This window comes from Chlamydotis macqueenii, chromosome 1 (assembly GCF_036417535.1).
Source record: "Chlamydotis macqueenii isolate bChlMac1 chromosome 1, bChlMac1.mat, whole genome shotgun sequence".
Taxonomy (NCBI): Eukaryota; Metazoa; Chordata; class Aves; order Otidiformes; family Otididae; genus Chlamydotis; species Chlamydotis macqueenii.
In genome coordinates this window covers 186,028,894-186,041,956 of record NC_141556.1, presented here as the reverse complement: position 1 = coordinate 186,041,956, position 13,063 = coordinate 186,028,894, and the positions used below count along the sequence as shown (strand labels likewise).

The 13,063-nt window shown below is 38.4% G+C and overlaps 1 protein-coding gene across 2 annotated transcripts in view; it reads left to right on the top strand.

Moving 5' to 3' along the window:
- KPNA3 (karyopherin subunit alpha 3) overlaps positions 1 to 13,063 on the top strand; it is a 54,503-nt gene that overhangs the window by 29,682 nt on the left and 11,758 nt on the right. For both annotated transcript variants that reach the window (XM_086771873.1, XM_086771875.1), the window contains exons 3-9: positions 3,737 to 3,826; positions 5,089 to 5,118; positions 5,212 to 5,264; positions 5,354 to 5,449; positions 7,631 to 7,716; positions 12,321 to 12,407; positions 12,804 to 12,973. In XM_086771873.1, coding sequence (XP_086627999.1) covers positions 3,737 to 3,826; positions 5,089 to 5,118; positions 5,212 to 5,264; positions 5,354 to 5,449; positions 7,631 to 7,716; positions 12,321 to 12,407; positions 12,804 to 12,973 — 612 coding nt within the window. The remainder of the gene's footprint in view (positions 1 to 3,736; positions 3,827 to 5,088; positions 5,119 to 5,211; positions 5,265 to 5,353; positions 5,450 to 7,630; positions 7,717 to 12,320; positions 12,408 to 12,803; positions 12,974 to 13,063) is intronic.

The following is a 13,063-nucleotide window of genomic DNA, read 5'->3' as shown; positions in this document are numbered from 1 at the left end:
TTAAAAAAAAAAACATGTTCACCACCCATTTTATGGGCACAAGGAGAGAGAATTTGTGCATGTCCCTCTAAATACTATTCAAGAAAATTATTTCAGCTAATGGTACTTCTGTAGAAGTGCCCTCACTGTGAATAAATGTGAAGTGTGTGTTGAATAATGGTTACAGGCAGGTAGTCTTTCTGAAGTTCTTCAGGTGAAGTGGCATTGAATAATCCAGTGCTTTGTACACTGGCATGCTCTAGACTTACTGCCTAGCGTGTGTGGAAGGTGATTTTTGAGCTGTTTGTCTGCTGAAGACAATGCAGCTCTTTTTTGCCATTCTGTGAGGACACTGTTCAGTACCCACAGTGGGGCTCTTGCTTTGTTCTAGCTGTATTGTCTGCATTCCAGCTGCTTCCATCCTGGTATTTGAGAGAGGATCTCAGGATACATCTTCATTCTGGCTTTCTGGAGTAACTGGATACCATAGCCCTTATGTTACACTCTAGTAGAGGCACAACTCTGACAAACGCTGATCACTCAGAATGATGTATCTCTGTATATTGAAGAGATACATCTGTAGAGGGATACATATTCATATTCAGTACCACAGTTGTTGGAGTGTGACTTTGCTTTTTGCATCCAAAAACTTCTATATCTTTCAAGGCAGAAAATGCAAGACCTAGTTTTAACTGTTTCTGGGTATTTCTTTCTGGGAGGACTATTGAGGGTGAAACTAATGTGCATGATAGATGCGGCCTACATGTATGTGAATATCAAATATTTTTTTCCATTTTAAGAACGTGATCTTCATTCCGAATGATTGCTGTCTATTTAATGTCAACACAATTGGAAAGGCTTGGGTGTTATTTAAGTTTCCACTTAGAATAACAGTGAAGTTATATGACTTTAAATGGCCTTTGCGTACCCTCTGCGTTTTGGAGGGATTTCAGTTGAACCTCTGTGAGATGCATCCATTCTATGCCAGAATAGATGCTTTTGTGGGGAGCAACGTGAAATGGTGGTGTACCAGTTTCTCTCCCGAAATACAGGCACAGTTCCTTAAGGTCAGAGGACTCAGTGGTGGGGGAATCTGCTAATACAGTGATGTAAAACACCTCAATTGGACAATCTACTGTTTGAGCTCTCAAAAGCTTTATCTTTTTTTTACTTACAGAAGAAATAGGAAAATAACAAATGAGGTAATGTGACATTTCCTAACTAGAATTTTGTTTTCAGTAAGTTCAATAAAAATAGTTTGTTTACTAAAGTTCTTGGCTATTCTACATATTTAATTGTCTTTTGAATCAAATAATCTACAGGAGGCCTGCATCTAAAAGGTGTTTTTACAGAAATTTAAAAGTAAAGATGACCTGCCATTTATTTGCAAGATCTTGCAAAACATGTAGTTGAGCGCTGCTGATACAGTATAATTTGTTTGAAAAACAAGTAGATATCACCAACTGAATCTGTGAATAACAATTCTTACAACAAGCATATTTTCCAAAAACTTTGCAAAGCTCTTCCCCTGAATTTTATGAGCATGAGATGTAGAAAATCCAACCAAATACTTTAGGTAGAACAGAATTGGAAAACCCTGCCTTGTACCACTGTAGTTTACTGCTAATGACAAAGAAACTCAGCCCTTCCCAGTAAATCACTTAATATGAATCATTTAACTTGCTCCAGCAGACAGTTCGTGACAGTTCTGCACTAAGACCCAAATTGTTTCAGGCTGCACCTTTTCAGTAGACAGGGAGCATCTGCTGGTCCGGTCTTCACACACGTGTTGACTTGCTCACCACTGTGAACTGCAATGATGCCTCTGGGTGGGAAGAGAAAGACCTGACTGAAGACATCAGGATATTCCTCCAGCTCCAGTCCCTTCTTTCAGGATTGGCTTGTTTTACCATATCAGCACACCTGATCCTGTCGGAGCCGTTCATCCAAGGCATCTGTGGAGAGATGCGTGCAGTAGCTGTGCACTGAAGAGAGCTGACCTGCGCATGGAGAGGGCGTCAGGAAATTGGGTCCGATCCCTGCGGTTGTCGAAGTATAGACTGTGGTTTAGACAAATGGTAGGAGAGGGAATTGCACTTGAGCAAAACCAGATTGGCTGGGGTTGAATGATGTTTGCTTATTGGTTAAAATGGCAGTGCCAAGTACTTGGTGTGGAAAAATGAGAGAATTATATTGTAGATCTTTATGGTGAATGCATTCTTTAGTGTGTACCTACCTGATGCTGTTTGTCTGCATAATGCTATTTTCTTGGCATTTTACTGCCTGCTCATATCCATCTTCCTTCTCTCCAAAAACACTTGACAACAAAATACCTTTAGTGCTTGTCAGTATGGATGCACTCTGAGTACGCTGCCGTTGCTGTACAGCTCTGGAGAGACTGCCATAGCTTGTCTGGATGGTCTTGTGCACTCTTTGGGGTTTTAGTTTCTGTACTTAGGCTTGACAAAAATTAAACTGTGCTAAGTTTGTGGGATGTTGTCTTCTGCATCAAAGGGCTATTTAAGTATGATGCTTGTTGGTTATTTTAGCATTGTGTTATCTGAAAAAAATTCCTAATATGTTGCTTTTGAGCCTTTCAAACTGAGACTGGAAGAGTTGTTTTAAATTCTTTTTAAAAATGCCTAAAAAGTCAGCAAGTCTCAGAAATTTTGGTCCTGAGGTGTTTGTTTTTTCTAACGTTCTATAAGGTAAAATATTCAAAACATTAATATGTTTAGAGGCTTTTTTAATATATTACAAACAAAGCATGATATAATACAATCTCTGCAGTCAGTACTGTTTGGTTATCAGATAATTGTTTGGAGACTGAAAAGCCTGCCGTTCCTTGCTAATATAATAGATTTGTTTTAGGTATTATAGCTGTTTGTTACACCTTTTCAATGTTTTGCTTCATTAGAGATTGAAATCTTAATGCGCTTATTAAAAGGAAAAAAACAAACCTAAAAAGGTGTTCAGATATACATGGTGCATCATCTTCCGTTGCCCTTTCTATCTTTGATTGTACCTCTAGATACACCAAACAAAAGATACTCTAAAATTTAGAAAAGATTGCGTCATACTTCTGGAATAATACTTTAAAGACGTTTTAAATTTGTAAGAAAGTGCATTTGGATACAGTTACAATTGATTATTTTATTATTTTCTTTTTAAATTGAGGCTTTAGGTGTTCAAATATTCTAATTAAGCAAGCTAGAAATGCTAAGTGGGTACTTTACCATCAAAAAGGTAATTTTTTCTTCAGTAATTCCTATAAGGAGCTAAGGCCGGAGGGTGGAGGCTTTGTTTTAAGTCAGAAATTAGGCTAACAATGTGAGTGAGAAATACAAGTGTCAGTGTACATGGAGCATGCTGCTTTACACACAAGATGAAAATACGTGTAACCAGGGAACTTCGAAGTCGGTTTAACTGAAAACTAATACTGGAAAATAATTTCTGTTATGTGTGACTAAATGTTAATGTCATGCAGATTTGTGTGTATTGTAAATAAATGTTAGAAAACTGATTCCCAAACTGTAAGTTTTAATTCATTCAAATGTCATGGATTGACATAATTCTGTCTGTGATTAGCAAGCTGCTAGATTCTTACAATTGAAATACTGCAAATTATATTTGCAATTACAAATGCCTTTTAAAAAACCCCAATCTTATCTAAACTTTTATTTTCAAAGGACACATTATATCGTCACCGTGTACTAATAAGCATTAAGTGTCTTTATTTTTCGTCATTCCTTTACAGAACAAAAGAGATGAACATCTTTTGAAAAAAAGAAATGTTCCGCAAGAAGAAAGTTTAGAAGATTCTGATGTTGATGCTGACTTCAAAGCAGTAAGTTCCTTGATTCTGGAATTACTTTTAAAACTTTGGTGGTGTCTCAAAACAATATATTCTGGTTTTATTTTAACACCAGTAGTCTTGGAGTTATTTGAAAGCAACCTGCAGTTATTTGATTGCACTCAAAGAATAGTGGTCAACAGCTTGATATCCAAGTGGAGAGCAGTGATGACTGACATTCCTTGTGAGTCTGTATTGAGACTGGCCCTGTTTAACATCTTTGTCGGTGACATGGACAGTGGGATAGAGTGCACCCTCGGCAAGTTCGCCGATGACACCAAGCTGTGTGGTGCCGTTGACACACTGGAGGGGAGGGATGCCATCCACAGGGACCTTGACAGGCTGGGGAGGTGGGCCCATGAGAACCTCATGAAGTTCAACCACGCCAAGTGCAAGGTCCTGCACGTAGGTTGGTGCAATCCCAAGCACAAATACAGACTGGGTGCAGCCAGTCTGTAGATCAAGAGCAGATCAAGAGCAGCCCTGAGAAGAAGGACGTGGGAGTACTGGTGGACAAGAAGCTCAACATGAGCAGGCAATGTGCTCTTGCAGCCCAGAAAGCCAACTGCATCCTGGACTGCATCAAAAGAAGCATGGCCAGCAGGTCAAGGCAGGTGATTCTGCCCCTCTACTCTGCTCTGGTGAGACCCCACCTGGAGTACTGCATCCAGATCTGAAGCCCTCAACATAAGGACATGGATCTGTTGGAGCGAGTCCAGAGGAGAGCTACGAAGATGGTGAGAGGGCTGGAGCACCTCTCCTATGAGGACAGGCTGAGAGAGTTGGGGCTGTTCAGCCTGGAAAAGAGGAGGCTCTGGGGAAAACTTATAGCAGTCTTCCAGTACCTAAAAGGGGCTCATAGGAAAGATGGGGAGAAACTCTTTAGCAGGACCTGTTGTGACAGGACAAGGGGTAACGGTTTTAAACTAAAAGATAGTAGATTGGATGATTTGGCATAAGGAAGAAATTGTTTATGATGAGGGTGGTGGAACACTGGAACAGGTTGCCCAGAGAGGTGGTGGATGCCCCATACCAGGAAACGTTCAAGGCCAAGTTCAACAGGGCTCTGAGCAACCTGATCTGTTTGGAGATGTCCCTGCTCCTTGCAGAGGGGGGTTGGACTAGATGGCCTTTAAAGGTCCCTTCCAACCCATATGATTCTATATGCTGTTAAAATTACTTTGATTATATTAAATTATTAAAAAAATATAATTTAGCAACAATTTTACTGAATCATTTTCTTTTTTCTTTTCAAGCAAAATGTAACACTAGAAGCTATACTGCAGGTATGTTAAATTTAACTTTTTTTTTTTAATTAGAAGTGTGTGTTCTGTGCATTTTTAGTTTTTACTGTTTTTTGGTTTTGCTTTTTTTTTCAGAACGCCACAAGTGACAACCCAGTAATCCAACTGAGTGCTGTCCAAGCTGCCAGGTAAAAATAAATAAAGGCACAGAAATATATTTTCTGCACATTTTTCATTATGTAAGTTATTTATTTTACTTTTACATTTAATTTCACAGAAAACTCCTATCCAGTGACAGAAATCCACCTATTGATGACTTAATAAAATCAGGAATTTTACCAATTCTGGTAAAATGCCTAGAAAGGGATGATAAGTAAGTATACTTTTTGAAATGTTCACCTTTACTGAAAATCTGCATCTAAAAAACCATCTCATTATTTTAAATGAAACTGAGGATTCCTAGCATCATATAATCTGGCACAGTGGATCACATTCCATGATGATAAACCATAAATTCTCTAGGAGTATTATCCTTCTGCTGAAATGTAATTTTTTTTTTTTGAGCTTGAATGAGCATATCCGGCTAATGGAGAAAACCTTACTGAATTTCTTATTGGTTTTGAATATTCCAGACTTTTTTGTTAACTGTCTCAGACTTACTGTGTATTTATGTGAAGGCAGAGAACATGCCTGGTTGTGAACAGGGGTCTTCTATTTGGCAGAATACACTTGACGTCTTTTTCATTAAGGTTATTGGCTTAAGTTTCTAGCTTCTTTCGTTCTCACTCCAAGGTGAGTTTCCTTCTGGCTCTGTGCTGCTCCCGCATGTGATGGTACAACACAGTGAGCATGCTCTCTGTTACGATTCTGTGTTGGAAAACAGGAGCTTCAGTAAAGCAGGTAGAGAACCTTGAGCTTGTAGTTGCAAGAATTTAATGGCATAGAAGAGAAATGCCATATTCCACAATTCATGAGCCCCTTATTCAGATAGATGGAGATTAACAGGTAAATGTTTTAGCCTGTCTTTGGTCTCAGGCAGCCATAAATGTATTTACAGTATTTTTCATTTTTAAGGTTATTTCTGCAGCCACGAGGGCTAGAAACTTCAAAAATGAAAATAGGTATTTTGAGTATAATTTGGTGGTTGCAAAAAAATGAAGCATGAGTAGCTTTGTTTCTAGCTTGTTTAACAAAACAGTTGCCTAGAAGGTAACTGTCAATAATGTTCAAATCATGATAGTGCTTTAAAAATGAGGCATGTGCCTGTCTCCTCTAGAAGTAGATGGTTCAGTGCTGTAGACATTCTTTTAATTTGACTTTTCTGTCTAGTTTTTGTATTATTTACCTTTGTAAATGTTTAATAAGTCTTTTGAAATTGAACTCAACATTTTCTTAAGCAGTCCTTTTAATTGTGTTTGCTATATAATACTTAGTAGAGGCAAATTCTGCAAAGACTTTTTATACCAGATTGTTAAAGCTGTTGTTCGTGTTATATAAAGCTTATAACAAGAGGAAGAAAAGAAGGACCAATTTAGAACTAGAATTTTAGTGCATTTCATCCTAGAATGTAAAGGTTTATAAATAGCTGCTGATAGGTTCAATTTGTTTTTACAAATCCTTACTTACACATCTTGGGCCATCCTGTCTAATTCTTTTCCAGTCCCATTTCCAATAAACCCTTAAAATGCTTTGGAAACGAATGTACAGAAAAAGTTTAAAGGAAGCAGGTGCTATGGCTATATGTGAAACATAATTGATAAAGACCCAAAAAAGAATGGAAATGAGAAATAGTCACCTAACAGTAGATATTCTCTGCTCCTTCTGAAGCCAGATGCCTTATCGTTATGCTGATCACCATAAGCTGTAAATTTTTATGGCTTTTAGAACTCCTAACCTTTGGAATTTGCTTGAACAACAGTTTTCTGTGAACTGTTTTACTAAACTGCTGTTGGCCTAGACAACAGTTGAGTTTACAGGCATCTTGGAAGAGATGTTCCCCGATTTCATAATACGTGTAACTAATTTTGTCTGCAATCTAGTATGTCAGTTTTAATACAGGTATGATGCTGTCTTTTGATAGTGATGCTAGATCTTTCCCCCATCTGTGATGGACCAGAAAAATGTGTTTAATCCCAGTATACCAGCTTACACTTATCTGGGATGTAATGTTAAGAGGGCCAAGTTTCTATCAGTTGTGGTCAGACATGGTTCATTTATTGAGAACTACTAATGGCAGCAAGACATTTGCACTTTCTTCACTAAATATGAATGGTGTTTGGATAATCTGTTGTGAAGAGGTCTCTGTTACCCATTAGAGAGGCATAATTAAATTTTATGATGAGAGATGCTAGAAGTCTTTCATACAGCAGATAATTAGTTGTCTAGAGTAGCGGTCAGCGTGACTGGTTGGAGTGTGCTTCGACAAGTATTACTGCTTGTATTTTATTAAATGTAGCGTGTCTCAGAGCGCATGCAGCTAGTGGTGCTGAAATGAACCATAAAGTAATCTGCAAATCATGTTTCAACTTATTACTATAAAAATATTTAATTACAGCCCTTCATTACAATTTGAAGCTGCATGGGCATTGACTAACATAGCGTCAGGCACTTCTGCACAGACTCAAGCTGTCGTACAGTCTAGTAAGTATTACGGTCTGGTTTTTGGAGGGTGGTGGATATGGTGGGTAAATGGGGAAAGGGGATATTTGGATAACAAATGCCATTTGTTATCAAAACCATTACAATAATAAATGCATGACTGTCATCTTTCTTAGAAGATTTCTACATTTGCTCTTAAACATTACTCTGTCTGTCACTAACAATTAATATTAAGGATCCCAGACCTGGTTTTCCCATAAAGAAGGTAGAGAATGACAGATGATATGATGAGTATGACAAAAAGTATTAGTCCTTTCTATTTCTTGGGTTGATTTCTGAAATCATGTACTATTAATTCCCCTATGGATGAAACTTATGTTAAGAAGTAATTCTTTCTACCTCAAAGGTATGTTCATAAATCTTATAAAGTTGTTAAATACATATAGTTATGTAAGGGTGCCCGTTTAAATACAGAGTTAAGAAAATTACCATCCTTTCTTTCACCTTTTGATTAGTATCTCCTATACACACCATGTTTGTTGTGCTGCCTTTGTTTCTTACTGAACCAGCTATTAAGACTTACATTATGAAGAGAGATAGGAAATAAACGCTGAAGTAATTGAAAATAAATTATTAAAATTATTTTTTTGGGATTATATATACGATCTTTATGTGTTAGCACGCTTATCTTAAAGCAGTCACCTTTATGCTAGATACAGCATTTTGTCATTAAACAGGAGACTATAGATAAGCAATTCTATAATAAATTGTCTTGGCTTATTGATATTCCGTGTTTTTATATGGGAAAATGGTGAATTAGTTATTTGATTTCTTTTTGTAAAGTACATGAACCTACCTTTCAAATCAAATGCTGGTTTGTACGTTTTAATAGCTAATGAAGTATCTCATTAATTGTTAGATCCTACATTGATAAGGTATTGGATCAATAGAATGAGAATGCTTATCAAAATGAGCTTTGTAAAAAGAAAAAAAAAAATCCAAAGCCTTTAAAAAAAAAATAAACACCTTGAATTTGTTTCAAAAAATCCCGACGTCCTGATTTGGACACCTCTGTATTTAGATTGCTTTTCTGATGTCTAAATATCTTTGAAAATCTATTCCCAAGTTTTTTCATCTTTCCCCACTTTTTCATTGTTTAGTCATTGTTTTCTTCCTTTTTCAAGTCCCACAATGTTATCATATTTGAATGAATGAATCTAATGAAAAAGCTGTTTATAGTATTAGCTTTGCAGAAAAAAATCCTAAAGTAAAAATTAAAATTAGAATGAAAATATGAACAGCACAGCCAAAAGCATTGCTGTTACATGAACAATTTCTGGAAGCTCAGGCTGGGATATGTCTCTCACAAAGTCTGTTTAGCTAATGCTTGAAAAGAAGAAAATGTGATAAAATGGTTTTAAAGAAGCAAAAAGCATTTTCCAGGCTGTAGTCCTGATGAGAAAATGGAAGAAGTTTAGTCTAACAGTCGTGCTGCTTTGGCTGGGAGATGGCTAAAGGAAAACTGCCTCCAACTCTACTCCCTTTAGATAAGGGATGTTTTGAGAAAACAAAGCGATAAGTCCTTGCAGCTATAGAAGAGGATGGTGCAGCCTAAATACAAAAGAAGGCGGCCTCCTGCAATCAGGAGGGACAGATGGCAGTTGGAAGGCCCAGCAAAAGAGAAGAAGTACTATACACACAGAATAGATCTTGGCAGGAGCCAATTTGGAGTAGAAGTAATTAATTTTTTGAAAGCAATAGATAAGATAACCTGCAACTTGCACTTCCTCAGACTGTCCTCCTGCCTGAATGCTGATATGAAATAATTTCATTCATGCTTTTGAAAGCATACCAGGATTGCAATCTAATGTAAACTACATACTTGACCCTCCTGTCTGAAATATGTATACATTTATGGCTGAAGTGTCATCTCAGTTATCACTGAGAAGGAGGCTAGAATATTCCACTTGAGCTAATGGAAATGGGATGATTGTTGCAAAAAACGGCGAGAATGTTCTTAAGCAAGGGTATGTTGCTGTCCCTTTGTCGTGGTCATCCCTGTGAAATGACTGTAAAATGTCCATAAATGTCCACAAAATATCAGTTGAGTTCATTTAGTCCGTGACTTCAAGCTCCATCTGTTATGGTGGTCACTCAGGACAGGAAAGGTGGTGCGATGAGTGGAGTTAACTGGGCACCAGAGCCAGCTCAGGTTGGGTCACTGCTGCACTTGCACTGCTTCTTATAAGGCTTGTCCTCCGCTGGTTCAGGTGGTTACTGCTATAGTAATTCCTGTAACATGCAACTCAAATCTAAAACAATTTAAAGGTATTTCCATTTCAGTCTCCACCCCGGTCCCTTTGGACCAGACTATAGGGTTTAACTTTGCAATTAACTCTTCCCTTTGCCCCTGCTCTGGCTTGGACTTACGCACAGACTGAATTCTCTTAGGGGTGTACCTGCTCCAAGTGGAGCCTTATCCCTGGCTACACGCTTTGAGGTGCCTCATCATGACCACTAGCCACTTATGCTGCAGCATGTACCTGCTGCAGCATGGACTTATCCATAGCCACAGATGCTTTGAGGTGTACCTTCTCCAGCATGGACTTATCTTTGGGCCACAGTCCCTTCAGAGGTATACCTGCTACAGCATAGAAATAACCATGGTCACAAGTGCTTTGAGAGGTACCTGCTCTGGCATGGGCCTATCCACAGCCACAGATGCTTCGGGCTGTCCTTCTCCCACATGGACTTATCCACATGTCATAGTCCCTTCGACTTGAGTTTACGCTGGAGTTCCAGCCTGTCCAGTATGGCAGCACAGAAGCAGCAGCAATGCCCTGGCCATCTGCCAGCCCAGGTACATTGCCACTGCTGTTATCAAAATGTTCCCAGGCACGGCAGAGTAAGATGATAAGCAGTACAGCAAGCAGTGGAAGCAAAAAGCAGCCACTAACGAGCACTAGACTTACACAGTAAGGCAAGCAAGCCCCATGGCAAGCACAGAAGCCTGCTCATTAGTAGCTAAACAGCAATAACAGCTATAAGTTCTATCTAACACATTCCAATAAAATCTGTCGTTATCTCGAACCCTTCAAGCCCAACGTTGGGCACCAAAAAGGACTGTCATGATTTAACCCCAGCCGGCAATTCGGCACCACACAGCTGCTTACTCACTCCCCAGCTAGGATGGGGGAGAGAATCAGAAGGGTAAAAGTAAGAAAACTCGTGGGTTGAGATAAAGGTAGTTTAATAGGTAAAGCAAAAGCTGTGCACACAAGCAAAGCAAGGAATTAATTCACTACTTCTGTAGGCAGGCAGGTGTTCAGCCATCTCCAGGAAAGCAGGGCTCCTTCACACATAACAGTTACTTGGGAAGACAAGCACCATCACTCCAAACATCCCCCCCGCCTGCTTCTTCTTCCCCCGGCTGTATATGCTGAACATGATGCCATATGGTGTGGAATGTCCCTTTGGACCCTTGGTGTCCCCTCCTAACTTCTTGTGCGCCCTCAGCCTACTCACTGGTGAGGCAGTATGAGAGGCAGAAAAGGCCTTGACTCTGTGTAAGCACTGCTTAGCAGTAACTGAAACATCCCTGTGTTATCAACACTGTTTTCAGCCTCATACTAGCTACTATGAGGAGAGTTAACTCTATACCAGCCAAAACTAGCACACCCTCATAATTGTCAGTTGTAGGCAATTGCTGAATTATTCATCTAGGGCAGGGAAGGAATTTTAGGTTGTCTTTACTCTTCATTGCTCTGTATTTTTTAGGAAAATACATCAGAGGTTTTTGGCTCATTATCACATGTTAAATTATTAACAGAATATTGATTCACAGTTGCCCACAAATTGTGTTGCAATTTTAAAACATTTCTGGAGCTATTTCTACAAGAAGAAATACTCTTTCCTTCAAGAGTATATAAATGGATCTATTTTACTTTGCTCAGAAAGACTATAGGACAAGTATGATCACATACAGATTTAAGAAATTGCTGCAAGAATTACTATCTTTCAAACAGTATGGGTTGTCCAAAGGGTAGTAGTGCATGATAATAGTAGAGGGATGGTTTCTTAGCTCTATTAAATTTATTTAATTCAGCAGAGACTGATATCTAAAATCAGTACCGCTTCCTTAATCTGGTATGTTGCCTGTGTTATATAAGAGCAAATTAAAACGTGTCTTAAGACTGGCAGATGGATGTAAATCTTCACTGCATATGGAAACTAACTATAGCCACCTCTTGGGAGGAAGCTATTTTCTTAAAGACAAGATTTGAGGCACGTTTGCACAATTAGGTATGTCATTCTGCTAGGGATGTGTTGTGATCTTTGATAACTGGAAAATCTGAATTGCCAGGACATTAAAGCTAGCACCTGCATACTTGAGGCTCTTGCAAATCACTTTGAGAAAGATGGGGAAATGTTTAAATGTGGGGAGGATTGTTGTTTAATAGTTGCTTGTTCTCCAATCTATTTTTCCCCTCTCTACATATATATAGAAATGTTTAACCGAGGTTTTGCATGCTCTTCATAGTAGAAACATGTATCTTAATATAAGGCATGGTTTTATATTAATCAATGAAAGTATTGTGCATATACCATGTTCCAGTAAAAACAAATATGATCTTTGCGTTCTGTAGGTGCAGTACCCCTCTTCTTGAGACTACTTCATTCACCACACCAGAATGTTTGTGAGCAAGCTGTCTGGGCTCTCGGAAATATTATAGGTAACTTTTGTTGTTACTATAATGATTTGAATTCAGGGAGTGTTTCATTTTAGAATTTGACTTTTTGAACATTGACATTATCATATGAGACTATGTTTCCTCTAAATGCTGTGGCTTAATACAGTTTTTCATGTGGCCAGAATTACATAAGTACATCCTGTTTTCTTCTAAAGAATAGTATCACTTGCTGGACAAAATATTAACAGGATAAATTTTGTGCCTCATAAAATATACATACGTATCTGTACGTATGTATATTTAATTGAACATGAACTGTTAGTAGTAGGCTATTGGTGAGGAAACATAGAATTTCAGTATCCCACCATGTCATTGCATACATTTCAGGATTTTCCATTTTTAATGTAATTTCTTTTACAACAATTTTCATTTCTGTAGGTGATGGTCCTCAGTGTAGAGATTATGTCATATCACTGGGAGTTGTCAAACCTCTTCTGTCCTTCATCAATCCCTCCATTCCCATCACCTTCCTTCGGAACGTCACATGGGTCATTGTAAATCTCTGCAGGAATAAGGACCCCCCACCGCCTATGGAGACAGTTCAGGAGGTAAATAAAGAATTATGAGACAGATAATTTTTTTTTATACTCTGGGCTAGAAGCCAAATGGTTTACATTGTCATACTATGAATTTATGCA